Raw genomic sequence first — 17,049 nt, forward strand, 5'->3', positions numbered from 1 at the left:
TTTTTTTTTTTTTTTTTTTGTTTCTTTGCATGCTACATATTACTTGGTACCCCTGTTGTGGTACTGATTTCATCCATAGAACTATTTCATAGCATTCCTCGATTTCGTTGGCTTGATCTATTTCACTATTTTAGCAAAATTGGTGAAGGAAGTGGTGTTTTAGTTGTACATTCAAAAAATGTTCTACAAGAAAAAGATTAAGTAGCAACTTGTACACAAGTACTGTACGATTTAGTCACTTTGATTTTTATTTTTTTTGGTAGGCTAGAGAATCAATGTCAAACAAGCTTGAGCTGCATTTCCGCCCTGAAGACCCTTATGCACATCCTGCTTGGGGAGTCCAACGTCCTTGTAATGGTTTTCTGTTGAAAATTTCTAAGGAGGACGTTAAGAAAGATTCTCTGCCTGAAAGTCAACCTGTTCTTGCTACTAAAGATGCTTGCTTACCAGAAGCTTGCCCACCGCTTTGTGCTGATATTGTAGCTCGTGTGTCTGAATCGTATTGCTTCGATGGTAAGTACCTAGGTCACCAATTTATGGGGTTTTGTGCATCTAAGCTTCTCTTATATAGAGTTTATTTTTTATTTTTTTACTCTTATTCTTGTGGATATTGTGAAGGCATGGCTGACTATCAGCATGTGATTCCTATTCACGCGGATACTGCACAGCAAAAGAAGAGAAAATGGATGGAGGTGAAGCCGCTTGCAGGTAATTTGTCTCTATTCATTTGTTGTTTTTATTATATTGCAAATCTGCTGGTGATGTAGGTGAACTATGATGTTTTATAAATCCTCTCTGATATCATGCAGGAAACAATGATCTAATGGACATGGCTGATGAAGATGTAATGATGTTATTGCCACAGTTCTTTGCACCCAAAGATATGCCAGATAATTTGGTGTAAGATTACACTGTCTTTATTATTCCCAACAATTTTATCATTAATACCTGGTAACAGAAATTTTGTCCAAGTGAAGTTATCTGTTTCATCAGAATCTTAGTTCGGAATACCCGATGTTTATTGCATAGGATGTATATTCCAAAGTATTTTAGTTACAGGCGAACGATGACGGAGAACATAGTTGATTTAAGTGTTTTAAGTTCTATTACTAATTCCACTTACGTTGTTTGTTCACAGGCTGAGACTTCCAGTAACGTCACCAAAAAAGAAAGAGGAGGAACCAACTCAGACTCTTTATGAGGTAAAAGAAGAAATGAAACCATTTGACGTTTCTGGATAAACATACTGTTGTTGAAGAAAAAATGACTGAAACATTTAATCATCTGATATGATAAACTATATTGTCTTACGCAACTAGTAGACCGGCTGCGAATTCTTAATTACTATAATGGTAAGCTTTGAGACTTTGTTGACGGATTGGCCTTTCTTAGGCAGACCTGATTTTGGATTTTGGGTGCTTGGAAGAGTTGGATTCGCTTAAGTATTTTTCAGGATAGTCGTTAGATTGTAACTGTTTTTTTCTAAAGCCTACAAATTCAGAGTCAAATATTCTGAAGCCTGTAAAAGCTCGCAGTTTCACACTTACTAAACATCATGAAAGTTAAAGATGTCATGAAAGTTTACTTGTGGTTTCTAGTTCTTCATTTTTGCTAATTGATTTTCTGATGATGCAGATAGATATTGGCCCAGTATTTGCAATTGATTTCGGTGTTAAAGATATCCTTTTCTCCGTTTTATTAATCCTCCAAATCTTATTATTGATGAGTATTAAGCCATGTTTTTTTGGTGATTTTTTTGTTAGATATCTTTGATCGTTCCTTAGCATTAATACAGATCCCAAAGATATTAAATTGGGAAGACGTAATTGTTCCCAGCTCCAACCAGTGGAAATGGCAGGTGGCAGTGTCTGCACTCTTTGAAGAGCGACCTGTGTGGACAAGAGATTCCATAGTCCAACGACTACTTGATAAAGATCTTAAATGCACACATCATATGCTAAACAGGTGAACAGATTTTGTGCGTGTCTTATGTGTATTAGTTTTCCTAGTACTGAAATAACCAACTTTTTGGAGTTTTCTCTGCAGGTTTCTTCTTAGATCTGCATATTATTTCTCGGGTGGTCCGTTTCTTAGGTTCTGGATTAGAAGAGGCTATGATCCACGGAAAGATCCTGAGTCTCGTGTGTAAGTTATATATCTATTAATTCACTCATATTACAAACGCATGGCCTGTGACATGTTAAATGTACGATTGTCATTTTTTGCACCTCAAAATAAAACATATATTTCTCTTCCATTTAGTCTGTTGATGTATATGTTAAAGCTCTTCACATCCATCCTCTTTGTGTATTTTATCTTTTCAGGTATCAGAGAATGGAATTCAGGGTTCCACCTGAATTAAGGGGTTATTGTGATGCTAATGCAACTAACAAGTAAGTTTTTCCTATTTCCTAGTTAACTCAATTTTTTTCTCTACTCAAGATTCTCAATTTGCTAGTATGTATGCCAGAAAAACGGAAAACATTATAAAAAATTTTGCAAGTATATGTGGATTTATGTTTGGAAAAATTTGCAATTAATAAGGTGATTTATTCTTTCCGTCTTATTTGTGGCAGGTCAAAGCCAAGCTGGGATGACATTTGTGCTTTTAAAGTATTTCCTTTCAAATGCCAAACATTTCTACAGTTATTTGAACTTGACGACGAGTACATTCAACGAGAAATAAGAAAGCCTCCCAAGCAGACTACTTGTAATGTGAGTTTTAAGCTAAGCTTTTGTTTATGAAGTAGATATCAATAAAATTAGACTCTGCCTTAGTGTTAACAATGACGGGTAGATATGATATGTTACTCTGCCTTTATATGCACTTGCAATGTTGCTAAAACCTGCCTCACCAATCACCCACAAAGTCGTGTAGCAGTTATCTTTGACCAGCCGTTAAAGTTTATGAATTGGGAGATTGCTTTCTCTGATTTGATGTTTTTGGTGCCAGTATAAAACAGGATGGTTCTCAGAAGCACTGCTTGATAATTTGAGACTCCGTGTAGCTGTGAGATTTGTATCTGTGTTTCCTGAGCCAGGTTTCGAAGATGTTTTTAAATCTATTCAAGAAGAGTTTGAGAGGTCAGAAAAGACACGAATTCAGAAAGATGCAATGAAACCAGGTCAACGGAGTCACCACGAAACAACTAAAGGTAAGATCGGCAAAGAAATTTCAGGTTTTATCTCCTTTACGTTTTAGGCAGTTTATATAGTGATTGTTAATATGCAATGAAGGCAGTTCTTCTCTCTCAATGGTCTCAACATTGTGTTAAAGTTTTGTGAAATTGACTGAATAAACTTGGTGGAAATGTTGCTATATATGAGTATATAACTATGTAAGTGCCTAAATCGAATGAAGAAGGCATTATGTTGTCATACATATTGTGCTATGCTTATTCTCGTTGATAAAAATGGATTAACATTGATGTAAAATAATTCGCAGATATGAAAAGGTGTAAAAACACAAACGAAAAGAAAGATGGTGATGTTAATGCGGATGAAGATTCGGAAGACATGGATGATGAATACGAGGAACTCAATGTGGTGACTGTGCTTACAAACTTTTTCTTGTTTACTTCACCTATTCATTTTTCGGAAAGGCCATTTCATCGTTTCTCTGTTACTCTTATGTTGTTGTTCTTTTGCAGGGTGCAAATGATGATGACATATCATTAAGTTCTCATGGATGTATCCTTAAAAAGCATAAACTTTCATAACATAAGCACCCAATTAATCTTTAGTGCATACATACAGATTCTAGGTTTCAGGAGACAAGTTAGAGAGATTGATCTGGTTTGGTATACGTTTTTCCTTAAACAATGATAAGATGACGACATGGAGTACAACTCCAGAACCTATCTGCAAGGTTTGTTCAATAGTTTTCCAAGCAGCGCACCAGCTCTATATGGTGCTGGTGATGATGGTAGCGACGGAGAGTATCCGATTTACGAACAAGAATCCAACGCTTTGGATGATGACGATGATGATGATGATGATAATGATGACGACGACGATGACGAGTGAAGAACTTTGCATATATGTAGTGTGTATTTTGTGTGTAGCTAATGTAAAGAGACAATCTAAGGGTGAAATGTATTTTCAAATGTAAGATTGATTGTGCAATTAAGGAAAATGTAGTAAAAAAGAAAAGTTAGTGGGTTGTAAAGTTCAAAATATAAAAACATAAAGATGTATTGTGCAATTAAAGAGAATCTAGTAATATTGAAAGATTAGATATGCGAATAAACGTCACAAATCTCTTCCTCATATTTTTATTATTTATCCCTGGTCCTCTTATTAATTAGTATTTTATTATACCCTCTCTGAATCTTGAGAACCGAGTATGAGCCACGACGATTTGAGTTAATAAGTTCGTTAGGTGCGTTTTGGTCAATTGACATGTTCGTTGGCCCATCTCCGCCGCACAAACCACTCGTAAACCGCCGCAGCAACAACAACCACTGGCCTCGTAACGCGACCGTCACCTCCGCCATACCTGATCTGTTTCTCGCGGCGGTTTCTCTCCTCTTCCTCTGGTCATCTCCGAAACCTTTGCTATCTCTTCCTCCTAACAGATTCTCTTTCCCTCTAAATCCTCGCCGTCGATCCACGACCACCACCATGTCTCGCCGATCTCCTCCTCCTCCTTCTCAACGCTTCGCTAATCCTCAATCTCTCTCCGATTGGCTCGAATCGAGATTACCTTCTGACTCATTCGCCGCCTGGGGAGTCAAACCAGGAACCAAAAACGTTCATAACCTCTGGCTTGAACTCTCCGACGGAGAAACTTCTCTCGCCGATTCAACACCTCCGGTACGAACCGTCAACGTCGTCACCGTTAAAGTAATCGGAAAAAACGGACGGATTCTAGTGGAATCTCATCAGGAATTATCCGACGGGAGTATCAGAGAGAGGTCTCGTCCGTTATCGGAGAAGATGAAGCCTGAAGAAACTCCCGACGAAGCTGTGATTCGCGCCATAAAAGAAGAGCTCGGATCTATCTTCGATGGCGGCGACGACGACGTTGGAAAGAGGATTAGGGTTATTCCCGGGAGTTACAGCAGAAGAGTGGAGGAGAGGAACTCGTTGTCGTATCCTGGATTACCGGCGCGTTACGCTCTGCACTCGGTGGACGCGACGGTGGAGGGATTACCGGAGGAAGATTTCACCACGGAGGAGAAGGAGTATGGAGGCGGAGACTCGACGGAAGATTCGGTTGAGACACGCGCCGCCGGGAAAGCTGTAACTGTGAAGCGGCATTACTGGAAATGGGTTAGTCCTGATTTGATTCGACCTTAATAAAACCTCTCTACACTGTGTTTGATCAAATCTAGAATTGAAGAATCAGAGCTTATGTAAAGGGATGATATGTATACTCTCACACATACACATTTTTATATATATTTATAGAATCTTCTTCTACTTCTTCGTTTATGCAAATGGCTATGGCTATTGTTCTAAGTTGCTTTTCAGAAGTTTTGATAGATAACTGTAACTTCTTTGCTTTATTGATTTTAGAAAGTTTGATCACTAAAATTGGAGTTTCATGGAATACACATACAGTAGGAGGGGAAATTGTAGATTAGACATTGAGAGTGTTGTGTTCGTATGAATCGCTTAAGACCCTGTGATCTTTGGTTATCCGATGATCGAATATGATAGCATCTTTGGTTACTCATGTGTGTGTGTGTCCACTCTTATGACCACTGGTTAAATAATCTAGTTGGCGATGGAAGCCTCTCTAATCCATAGATTTTGGAAGGCGTTAAGTAGGCATTATTATTTGCCTTCGGCTTTGAGAGCATTATTATTGCTATGCTCCAGTATTGAGCCCTTCTTATTGTAAAAACAAAAAAAATCCCATTACGCTGCGACCACGAAAAATTGTATTTGCTTTTTGTTCTTATTGTTGGGGTGTTTAATTATAGACTGGACTTGCTTGATGTCTGAAAACAGAACAAATCATAGCAACAACACAAGAAGATTGATATTTTCCAATGCTCACTCTCTCCAGTCCAACAGGGATTTGAAAGAAGAAACAAACCACCAATACATTCCCTAATTGGACAAAAAAACGAACCTAACAAGAAAAACTGAGTTTTGAGAAGAGAAAAAGAGACAATCAGACGTGACAAAAAGATAAAAGCTGGCTTGAATTAATAAACCCACAAAACCACATAAACACTAATCTTAGACTTTTGGCACTTATATAAAATCAAACATTCACGATAGCCTATCCAAAAAGCTTTTCTTTAATCTACCATCCCATAACATATCCATAACCATCTTTATAGTGGAGGCATCAGCAGCGAACCTGCACCTCTTCATTTCTTCGATGAGTTCAGCTGAAGTCATTACGTCACTACCTCGGAGATGTGCTCGGATTAGAGTGTTGTCTGTACAGTCGTTTGGCGCACACCCTTCCTCCTTCATTTTCCTAAGTAACATATTTGCTTCAGACAGTGAGCCTTTCTTACACAGTCCTAAAATCATTATGTTATATGTCTTAACGTCGGGCTTCACACTCCTTTAAGAGGTAGACTAGAGAATAAATCCCAAGCAGAATCTACCTTACTATCATTGCACATCCCGCGAATGATGATGTTATAGATACCAATATCGAGGTCCATCTTACTCTTCTGTATTTTTTCAAAAATTTCCATTGCTTTTTTGAGTTCCCCATTGTCACACAACCCATCCAGCAAAATTTTGTAAGTCACAATACAACACGACAAGAAAACATCTCTTGGAAGAGTTCTTTGGCGACCTTAACTTTTCCGGATTGACAAAACCCTTGGACAAGTGTGTTATAAGTGACTGTATCAGCAACCACCCCTCTCATAGACATTTTGTGGAAAAGTTCAAGACCATCATCGACCCGCTTAGCCTTACAATATCCATTTATGAGGATATTAAACGTCACAATATTAGGATCACACCCTTTGCCAACCATGAGTTCCAACATCTGGTTGGCCTCGTCTAGGCGTTTCTCCTTGCAAAACCCATCTATCAAAGAATTGTATGTAATAATATTAGGAGCTATACCTCTTATGATCATCTCCTCGTGCAGTGCTTCAGCATCTACAAGTTTTCCCTCTTTCGCAAAACTATCAATCAACGCGTTGAATGTGACAACGTCAGGGGTGATATTCCTTGTGATCATATCCCTAAGCAACTGCGCACCATCATCCCATCTACCATCATTACAAAAGCCTCTTATGAGAGTGTTGTAGGTAAAAATATTTGATTTGATCCCTTTCACTTCCATTTCATTGAATAGGTTGAGTGCATCGTCGAGGTTTTCGTCTTTGCAAAGCCCATCAATGATGATATTGTATTTAGCTACATTGAGCTCCATGGCCAAGGCAGTTTTCCCTGACTTGCACATTACACTTAAAACAACTTCATCGGGTTGACAACCATTCGATCGATCAAAACCACAGCTTCAGACACTTTACCATTGAGACAAAGTCCATTGACCAAAGTGTTGATCGTTATGAGATTGGGTCTGTGTCCCATTTCTATCATTCGATCAACTAGCTCAACAGCTTCGGGAACTCGACCCTCGAGACATAAGCCATTGAGTAGAGTGTTAAATGTGGTTGTGTCAGACTCAGACCAGATACGAGAGAGATTTAATAACCAAACCGGTTTAAGCCTAAAAGGGAGATTTATTTGGTCTTGAGAGAATCATGTGATTGGTCACCAATATCAGTGGTTCAACATCCACTTCCAGATTCGTAGACGTGTGTTGTAATCAAGAGTTGGTAAGGCACGAGGCTATCAACTATTGTATCTTGACTTGTTTAGTTGGTAAGGCTGAGCTTTGTCCATATTATTTAACTCTTCTTGCAAGCAAGTTTACACAACTACAATCCAAACGTATGTAGTAATTACAAATCTAAGGGTAGATCCTAACTAAACTCAACAACAAACTCAAAAGCTGCAAAGTACACACAAGAGTGTCACCAAATCTAACACCCCACTATCTACGTGGAATTAGTGTACAAGAACAGCACCTGTATCGGAGAAAACAAAATTCCCCTAGTTGATACAAAATTGAACTGTATTAATAATGTATATCAATTTGTTTGATCACTGAGGAGCCTCTGTGGATTGGACTTGACGAACGAATTGCCCTTTGATTCGGGGACGTTGCTCTGCCAATTTCTTCCGGCTCTCGTAACGGACCTGTAACGTAATTCAAAAGCCGTTAGTATCACTCTTCTCAACAAAGCCGTTATGAGTTTATCATCTATGTGATGAAACATCAGAGTTAGTTTATTTATACCTTTTTCTCAAAACATCTATCTTTACGCTTCATCCGGAATTTGGTTAAAGCAGCTTCCCGTTGAAGAGATTGCTGAAGTTTCCCAACTGACGACGAGTATCCGTCTTCGTTCTTCTTCTCAATGTGATTGCCTATTGCACTATGTTCGGTTGCAGAAGAGACGTATCTTCTCTCATCTAGGTCCATGGAACCATCCCGCTCTAGCAAACCCTCGGGTCTACCGTTGAAAGGGTGAAACATGGAACTGTATTCATGCGGGCTAACGGAACTAGGACTTGGGGAGACTGAAGCAGGAGCCATTGCAGATGCATACGCTGTGTTAGGACCCCTGAACTGTATGTTATTGATGGGCATTGGTGTTGGGTAAGAGCTTTGTCCAGGCCAAGAATTCATCTGATTGCTAAATGGTGGACCTGGTGAGTCTTCTCCAGTGTGAAAGCAGGCATCGTTTCTTCTTGGAGCAGTTGGAAGCGGTTCAGATGAATTGTATTGGTTGAATATCACAATATTATCATCTTGACTTGGCGCGACGTTCTTTCTTTGATCAGGAACCACCGGAGAGGCTGAGCATTGTGTCTGCAGTGGTCTGTGTACGTACCTGTAACAAGAACATAGCGACATAGTAAGTAGAAAGAACGAGCAGCTATCGAGAGACTGACAGAAGGACGAAATCAGAAAACTAGACTACTAACCGTGAGAAAGCCGAGGCACTAGAAGGATGAAGAGAGGGTCGGTCTCCAGAAGATTGGTTCTCGGAAGAAGCGTTAGGTCTTCTTAGAGAGAGATCAAGCTCTATCCGAGATTCGTATTGTGCAACAGTTTCTTCTTTGTTACGTTGTCCAGTTCTTCTAAAGGATGCTCCCATGAAGTCGATAGCTTCTTTAGATGAGTCTGTAGAATCAACAGAAACATGAAGGGTTAACTAATGATACTGATGGAACTTTTTTGGCTAGCTCGCATAAAAGATGAAAGCACTCGCTTACTCTGCATCTCATTCGCTAGAACTGTCTCCCTAAACTGAGACTTTGCGCACTCCATCTGTAATGAGTCTCTCGCGTTGACCTCCACGTCTGCACTCTCACCTTCCATCTCAGGTCTTGTACACGAGCTCTACAAGTACAAAGATTAGGCAAAAGGGTTTAGAAACAAACACCAAGGAACAGAACCAAATTCACACATGGATCAGCAGACTAACCTGAGCATCACCACCATTCCCAATTACAAGATGCTCATCTCTCTTTCCGTTTGAATTGTTTGCAGAGGCACCCTCGGGTTTCTGTTGTCCAACACTCTCATCCATTGGAAAGCAATCAGGAGCTAGTGACTGTCAAGATGATCAAAGAAACAAACAGAGAAAACAAATCTGAGAACTCAATTATCTTTTAAGACAACGAAATTTCCCAGAACTTATATAAGAACGGGTTTAAGTTGTATAGATTACTCAGAAGACATAAGCTTTAAACATAATAAGAAGATGGATATGAAAACATACAGTTTGTCGTCTCCAAACATGTTGCCAAAGATTTCTCAACTCATTCCTCCTCAACGGCTTAACAAGATAATCCGCCGCACCTCTCAACATACACTTATACACAGTATTCACAGAGTCCTGTGTCGACATCACTGAAATAAACAACAACACCACAATAAGAACGAAATCATCCCAATGGATTTAAAGAAAGGACTGAAAGCAAGAGTTGTAAAAATGTCAACGTACTTATAACAGGGATGTTCTTGCAAACATCATGCTCCATGATGAGTGTGAGAAGAGCATATCCAGATATTGAAGGAAGATCAACCTCTGTTAATATCAAATCAACACTCTCAGGCTTTCCTTTTAACATCTCCCATGCCTTTAAGCCATCAGGTACAGCAGCAACTGATAGATCATACACACAAAATAAACCAACCTCATTAAAATCAAACCTTTTGAAGCTTGTTGTAGCAACTCCAATTATATACACTCTAGGTCAATCTAGTTTCTTAGACAAGCATCTATGTTTGTGTCCGAAACTAAAAGATTGCAAAAACCGACACAACAAAATCGTTGACTTTCTAATTTTGACTCCTAAATTGTAACATTCCAAATCATTCATTTGTCGAAATCAGATTCACTGCTCAATATCGAATCCTCAGAAACACAGAAACTGACCTCTGTAACTACATTTCCTGAGAAGAGCAGAGATAATCTGTCTAGTCGAATCATCAGCTTCGACGAGAAGAACTCTCAACGCGATTTTAGGAAGAAACCTCTCCCACTTCACCAAACCATCACCTCCTCCGCCTTCGCCGTCTCTCTTCCGCATCTTCCTCCGTGATAACTTTCCTCCGCCGCCGCCGCCAGCCTCAACTGCTTTCTCCATCGTCACTTCAACTACTTCCACGCTACTACTCATCTCCACTTAAAAAAAAAAACCTAAATCGTCGTCGATTGAATAAGCAAAGTTCTCTCAAGAGAAGAGAAGAGAAGAGAGAAGAAACAGTTACAAAACAAATCAAAAATATTTGTTGAGTGGGAGAGATAATAAAAGAGACAGAGAGAGAGAGCAGAAGAAGAAAAATAAAAATATTATTCTTTTATAGTAATAATATTATATTTGTGTGGAGAAAATGAAAATATCTAGAAAAAATCTAGCGAATCTTTTAACGGTTGAGATTTAAAGCGGGTGGTGAACCGACCATGATCTAACGGTGAACCGATTCGAAACAAAATATCTAGTATAGTTGGCTGACGTGGCCACGTTTGCCACATCAGCAAAATACTGTACTATTATATATACTAGTTCCAAAGAGATCATCCAATACGCCAAATAACCTTTTTTTTTTTTTCTTCTTCTTATAATAGGAGGAGGTGTGGTCTGTGGTGGCTATAAGTCTTTGGTTTTTTTTTTTTGGCTCTGTGGTTCATATTTAAAGTTAGGAATATTTTTATTTATCGATGTGAGAAGAAATATGTACTGAATTGCTTGTTTTTATCAATTTAATGAAGCTATCTCTTTACGTAATTAATTACAAATGTTTGAAATTATTTTATTTAATTAGATTTCAACATTCAAGTTTGTTGTGAACAAATTGGTCTATAAAAATCTTGCTCGTGACTTTTAGGATAAAATCGAAAAAAATCAATCCCAATAAAAAAATATATATCTAATGCAAGTGGCGAAAAAAGTATCTAAATATTCAATTTATCTATTAAAAAAAAAAGTAAATGGTTTATTGTTTTGGTACATAGTTTTGCAATTCAATTATTTTATATAACAGTTTTATTATTTATTTTTAAATATAATACAAATATTTTAGCTTTTTTTCCTTCTCACAAAAGAAATCAAGGGCACATGGATGGATTATAAATTTTGTTATCTGAAAACATTAATTTATTTTCTAACTAAATAATAACAATATTCCATTATTTCTATAAAAAAAATCAATTTATTGGTAAAACATCAAATTTATCAAACCAGAGTTTTCTTATAGGTCAATTATTGCAAAATCTGAAAATGTCATTGAAGGTTTAATTTTAGTTTTGTAAAAATAATTTGGACGACCAAACTAATAATTATTATATCATCTCTACTCTATTGATTTAAACTGTTTTAGTGAATTCTTCCAGTTTTTCCGGTCATTTTTTTAACATCGCCCATGTATCGGAGCCACCTTTTCCGATCATTCACTTTTGTAAATTGTTTTTTAGATATTTAATTTATTTAAATAATGATTATCGACCAATAGTTTACCAAATTTTATCAGCATTTTTGGTTTTTTTCCTCGTTGCTTATTGTTTTGTTTGCGTGAGTGGATTAAAAATCAAATGAAAGAACAAACACACGAGTATACGACGGGTCAAGGGTAGGGACAAGGTGATTAGAGTTTTTAGAAGTTTATTTTTATTTTTCCGCGGCTAGATATTTTCTAGTGTGAGATAAGGCACAACACAACAACAAAGGGACACTTGTTTAAACTTCGTGTTCTCGGTGGATAGGAATAAGACACGTGTTTGGTTGTAATCTAACACTGTTAATGGTAGCTGTCCGAAAGACTACTAAATATCTTCTTTTTCTTTGTCTCCTCACCCGCCCGCGAGTGTGACAGATAGCTTCTACTCGCTCTCTCGTTCAGTCATTCCACTCACGTCCGTTATAATTATTCCATTCAGGATTATATTTTTTTTTTTTTTTTTGACTTTCTTTGTTATTGACCAAAACTTATTAGTAGAATACTAGGTTAATAGAAAAGAACAATTAGTGTAATGCCTGACAGGCTGACACTAAGGATCATAGATTAACAAATCAAATCAAGAAAATGGTTATAATATAGCCAAGGGCCCAAAGAGCTACGAATGATTCTAATATATTAGTATCAAGTTATTGTCATTATGTTTTGGCCGGTGTGTTAATACTTAATAGTTAATACTGACCAAAGATTAAATTTAGTTTATTTTTAATTTTTGAAAATTTAAGGTATGAGAATAAGATTCGAAGTCACAATCCCATTATTTATCAACCCTTAAATGTGATAAAACACGTTTTTACAAAATTTCTTACTCAGCAAAATGTATAAAAGGTTTTCTGAAGTCGCAAGTTCAAAGCTGCACTTGAACTCATAACCACCGGCTTTTGATTCTATTATCAATACTTTACTTATTTGACAAACTGCAACTATTTTGAAAATACTTTTTAGTTTAATAATCATAAAGATATAAAATGTGGGGTGAATTTGAATTTATAAACTATATATGCACATGATGATCTTGAGACAAAAGCTTAAAAACTACTTTAACTCGAACCTATGATATTCAGACAGGCAGATAACCACAATTGACTTCTACTATATCAGCAGCATATATGGTTTTTTTTTTTTCTCACAAGTCACAGGTATAAGAAAAAAAAGAAAATGTTCGATTTAGTTGGATGACATAAATCTCTACGCGCCAGTGTGTAGTAGTGGAGCTAATGACTTTTGGTTTAAGGAATAAAAATCTAAAGATATTTTGGCCTAACTTACACTAAACATGCGATATCCTTTTTTTTGAAACAGATATTTATTTTTTGTCTGCAATGATATTTTCGTCCTCTCCTTTTTTGTGTGGCCAACTTTGATATTTTTTATTTCTTTTTCGTTCTTTACAGTCTGTGTAGTGTGTAGGATATTTTTCTTCATTTTAATTAGGCCACTTTAAAGATATTTGTATATAATCATGTGGCTAATGACTTGTCAATTTATTTTCTGAAAAAAGCTAAGCTAGTTGATATTAATGAGCTTCAAAACATTTACAAGCTTACAATAATTATTTTTGGTTTATATTGCTTTGAAACAAATGTTGCAAGACAAAAGATCAAAAGCGGTTTTAACGACAACTATTATTTGGGTAAACTAGCTTGGAGCAAAAACAGAATGTTAATGACAAAAAGAGCTTCAAAACCACAATTGGAGAGAATCTCAAAACTTTAGGATATGTTGTGATTTGTGAATCCCTCAATCAATAAATAAACAAATCCTTAGTCGGAGTATGGAAACCATCTATGAAGAATGAGATTTGTGCTTTTCTTCGGCATCAGATTGAATAAATCACTGTCTTTTCCACTAAGAATCTTATAAGGCTTATTAGACCATGTCTAATGGAGTAACCCATCTAAATTGCTTAAAAATCAACTAATCATTTAATTAATATTAAACTAATCAAAGCAACCCACTAACAACTTAAACCAAAATCATTCTTTCACTAGAGAACTCTTATCAAGATTGCTCAATTATTAAAATTAAAACAATTGTTTATTAATTATCAAATTGTAATAAATTATTAAATAAACAAAAATAACAAAACAGTTATTTCAATTACTTATATTACATAAATATATATATATATATATATATATATTTTACAAAAAAGAACTCATCAAGAACAAAAATTATGAGATGATAATTTACAAGAAAAATACAACATTAAAATGTTTAATTAACCAACTTTGGCAAGAACTTCATTCAAAGCAGAGACAGTCTCAGCATCGTGAAACTTTTTATCTTCGCCGCATAATCCAGCTGCCAAGAGAATCGACCATAAACAAACTTTTGATCTGATTTTCAATGCCAATGAAAAGTCTCTTGTTTGGTCTGAGTTATCTGTCCCAGCTGCTCAACATAACAATACACAATGTTGTCACCATAGAAAATAAAACAATTTTAATTAGTGTTATTTACTGTCTAATGACTCTGTGTAAGCTATAAGTACCAAACCAATCTCAAATCCAGATTAAACATTCTTCTTCTTCATTCCCACACAGAACACATGCTTGATTATTATGAACTCAATCAATTCTTATATAAAAAATGATTAAGCAGCCACATTGTAATCTTACAACAATGTATCTAGATATCTTAACCTAATTTACGTTTCATAATAAAAATGAGAATGGTAATCTTTTTGAAAGATTAATAAGTTAACTTACAAAGACCACCAGAAAGAGGTGGAGGAGAACCAACTTTGATCGGATTAGCATCAACAACCTGAACAACTTTGAGTTATTTGTAATCAGATTCTTCTCCCTCTGATTCTTCAACTTCATCATCTTCTCCTTCTTCTTTCCCTTCTCTTCCTTCAGCCTAACCAAATATAACTCAAAAGCATTGATTTGGACTATTTAAAAATTTAAGATAGAACTTGTGCCCACATTGTTATTTCCCTACCTCGTCCTTAACATCATACTCGTCCTGTCAAACAAACCAAACACATGAACATTTACTACTGCTTATGAAAGAAATTTGTTTGTTTGTTCTACAAATAACTGACTTGAACTAAGAGCAATGAAACCAAAGCTAGACTTACTTGGCAGATGATGCACTTTCTGTCTTCAGCTGGGGTATTCCGTAGACAGCTTTTGATCTGTTTTTCATTAAGTCCAGTGTTCACATACCCAATTCTATCACCAAGCTTCAAAAGTTGTTGTTTTCCAAACCACAAAACAATGACAACACACACTCAAGAACCTAAAGACATCATCAGCTTCTTGTACTTGTACTTTGTAAAGAAGACACCTTAGTTACCTCGTATAATCATAGTTATCAGCTCTATCTCAAGCCAAAATATTCAATAAACAATTGTAGATTGTCGAAAACCAACCTAGTACAACCATGAAAAAAAGAAGACTTTCATATGTAAATACAGAGCAAAAAATCAACAATAGAAAGTGAGTGAGTAACCTGATCAATGCGCCCCAGTATAATAGCTGTAATTGAGAGAAAATCAACAATAGCTTCATACAAATCGATAGTTTTGCAATCTTCTCTATAAATCCTATCTGTAATTGAGAGAAAATGAGAATTTCAAACAAGAAGTAGAAATAGAAAACGGAAAGAGAAAGTGAGACCAGAGAGTTTAAACCAAACAGTTGGCAGGGAAATAAATGTTTAGAGTCAATATGGATCCCAAGCCAATCCAAGGTTGTACCAGGGAAAATCCCGGTAAGGTTATCCCCTTCCAAAATGATGAATTCAACACAATATGACTACAAAAAAAAGTGGACAAAGAGTCTTCACTTACATAGAGTTCAGGTGATTGCGAATTTAATTTCTGCTAATCTCTCTTTGCTGTGATGGTTATTTAAACAATTACATTATGTCAATTTAAGGAATGAACATGTATGTGTGCGTGTCCACGGGTAAAAAGATGCACAATAGAACATTTACGTTTTAACAACGATTTCTTCTCTCAGGCTTGCAATTTTGTTCTGAAGTTTTGACACCTTCTCCTTAGAAACAATCTCTGCTTCCATCAATCTTTCTCGCTTCTCAGCCTATAAACAGCCATCAGATTTTTCTTCTTCTTTCTAAGATTACAACATATCTAGTTCTATCACATTGAACATAGCTGCATAGGCAATACCCAATAAATATACAATAAATCATTAGTATCGTACTATATTTGTATTTCACCTAATAAACTTACTTACTCAATAAACCTATTTACTAAACATTAGTAAAATTAGAAACGTAGAGAACAGAAAATTAGAAAAGGCTACAATGAAATATATATAATTATATGGAGATGTATTTTTAGTCAAGTGGTTAAGTCTACTTCGCTTTTTTATTTTTATTATTTACAAATGAATGATATTTTGTCATGTGAGAGAATGTATTAAATACAAATCCGTAATTTTTTTATGGTTTTTATTTTATAGTGCAACTACGTATTGAAAGATATTACTCTAGAAGATTCTTGTAAAAAATAAACATGATAATTTTGGTTATCAAAAAGATGTTTTAAAGGAGAAGTACATGAATTAATGTAGTGTCTTGCAAAAATTTGAAAGCACACTACAAACAAGTTATGTAGGGTTATAGTTAATAATTTCTTTAAAATATCGCATTATTCAAATCTCTACTACTGTAAATAATATACTTTATAAAAAAATTGTAATACATTTTAAACACATAATTATATAGAAATTGAAGTCAAATGTAATAAAAATATTTTTTAAAACGTTAAAAGTGATAATATAAGGAAAATTTTAATTAAAATCAAGTATGAGAAGGAGAATCGTGTAATAAGAATAGTATAATATTTGAAAATTAGTTGCATACAATGACTATAAATTAAATACATTTGTATATGTAGAATCTTGTGGATATAAATTATATTTCACTTAAGGTTTATGAAAAATTAAAATTTTAGTATATATCCAAATAGCGTGACATCTTCGTTCAAACTTGCGTGAGTTGAGATTTGTAATAGTAAATTTGGTTTTTTTTTTTTTTTTTTTTTT

The 17,049-nt window shown here is 35.7% G+C and overlaps 4 protein-coding genes and 1 pseudogene across 5 annotated transcripts; 2 read left to right on the top strand and 3 right to left on the bottom strand.

Annotated features, from left to right (window-relative positions):
* Window positions 240–4,235, top strand: LOC104770845 (general transcription factor 3C polypeptide 5-like). Of its 2 annotated transcripts, none has more exons than XM_010495304.2 (13): window positions 240–513; window positions 619–708; window positions 810–900; window positions 1,139–1,202; window positions 1,636–1,678; window positions 1,794–1,965; window positions 2,047–2,145; window positions 2,325–2,393; window positions 2,577–2,715; window positions 2,954–3,155; window positions 3,446–3,546; window positions 3,651–3,690; window positions 3,830–4,235. In XM_010495304.2, exons 1-13 carry the CDS (start codon window positions 276–278, stop codon window positions 4,024–4,026), a joined length of 1,545 nt encoding a protein of 514 aa, XP_010493606.1. In that variant the 5' UTR covers window positions 240–275; the 3' UTR covers window positions 4,027–4,235. The 2 variants fall into 2 exon arrangements, with proteins under 2 accessions (XP_010493606.1, XP_010493607.1); XM_010495305.2 differs by having other exon boundaries at window positions 3,446–3,543.
* LOC104770846 lies at window positions 4,273–5,427 on the top strand. Its single transcript, XM_010495306.1, has one exon. The coding sequence runs from the start codon at window positions 4,402–4,404 to the stop codon at window positions 5,299–5,301; it is 900 nt and encodes a 299-aa protein (XP_010493608.1). The 5' UTR covers window positions 4,273–4,401; the 3' UTR covers window positions 5,302–5,427.
* Window positions 6,148–7,836, bottom strand: LOC104772530 (annotated as a pseudogene).
* LOC104770847 (two-component response regulator-like APRR5) lies at window positions 7,813–10,821 on the bottom strand. The gene is made up of 8 exons (XM_010495307.2): window positions 10,446–10,821; window positions 10,011–10,172; window positions 9,786–9,916; window positions 9,489–9,617; window positions 9,277–9,403; window positions 8,986–9,184; window positions 8,294–8,891; window positions 7,813–8,193 (listed from the first exon to the last, which is right to left on the bottom strand). Exons 1-8 carry the CDS (start codon window positions 10,687–10,689, stop codon window positions 8,098–8,100), a joined length of 1,686 nt encoding a protein of 561 aa, XP_010493609.1. The 5' UTR covers window positions 10,690–10,821; the 3' UTR covers window positions 7,813–8,097.
* Window positions 14,184–15,804, bottom strand: LOC104770848. The gene is made up of 6 exons (XM_019242298.1): window positions 15,735–15,804; window positions 15,488–15,585; window positions 15,114–15,170; window positions 14,975–14,998; window positions 14,737–14,890; window positions 14,184–14,419 (listed from the first exon to the last, which is right to left on the bottom strand). Exons 2-6 carry the CDS (start codon window positions 15,544–15,546, stop codon window positions 14,372–14,374), a joined length of 342 nt encoding a protein of 113 aa, XP_019097843.1. The 5' UTR covers window positions 15,547–15,585; window positions 15,735–15,804; the 3' UTR covers window positions 14,184–14,371.

The sequence above is a fragment of the Camelina sativa genome, chromosome 20 (assembly GCF_000633955.1).
Source record: "Camelina sativa cultivar DH55 chromosome 20, Cs, whole genome shotgun sequence".
NCBI lineage: Eukaryota > Viridiplantae > Streptophyta > Magnoliopsida > Brassicales > Brassicaceae > Camelina > Camelina sativa.

Excerpts from the sequence above, each read along its gene's own strand:
- LOC104770845 (XM_010495304.2), top strand. The coding sequence starts at position 276 with ATGTCAAACAAGCTTGAGCTGCATTTCCGCCCTGAAGACCCTTATGCA. Across the intron at positions 1,679-1,793 it reads AATTGATTTCGGTGTTAAAG|AGATCCCAAAGATATTAAAT; the intron begins ATATCCTTTTCT and ends TAGCATTAATAC. Across the intron at positions 2,716-2,953 it reads CCAAGCAGACTACTTGTAAT|TATAAAACAGGATGGTTCTC; the intron begins GTGAGTTTTAAG and ends TTTTGGTGCCAG.
- LOC104770846 (XM_010495306.1), top strand. The coding sequence starts at position 4,402 with ATGTTCGTTGGCCCATCTCCGCCGCACAAACCACTCGTAAACCGCCGC.
- LOC104770847 (XM_010495307.2), bottom strand. The coding sequence starts at position 10,689 with ATGAGTAGTAGCGTGGAAGTAGTTGAAGTGACGATGGAGAAAGCAGTT. Across the intron at positions 9,917-10,010 it reads CAAGAACATCCCTGTTATAA|TGATGTCGACACAGGACTCT; the intron begins GTACGTTGACAT and ends TGTTTATTTCAG. Across the intron at positions 8,194-8,293 it reads ATAGATGTTTTGAGAAAAAG|GTCCGTTACGAGAGCCGGAA; the intron begins GTATAAATAAAC and ends ATTACGTTACAG.
- LOC104770848 (XM_019242298.1), bottom strand. The coding sequence starts at position 15,546 with ATGAAGCTATTGTTGATTTTCTCTCAATTACAGCTATTATACTGGGGC. Across the intron at positions 15,171-15,487 it reads TACTGGGGCGCATTGATCAG|ATCAAAAGCTGTCTACGGAA; the intron begins GTTACTCACTCA and ends AATGAAAAACAG. Across the intron at positions 14,891-14,974 it reads AGTATGATGTTAAGGACGAG|GCTGAAGGAAGAGAAGGGAA; the intron begins GTAGGGAAATAA and ends ATATTTGGTTAG.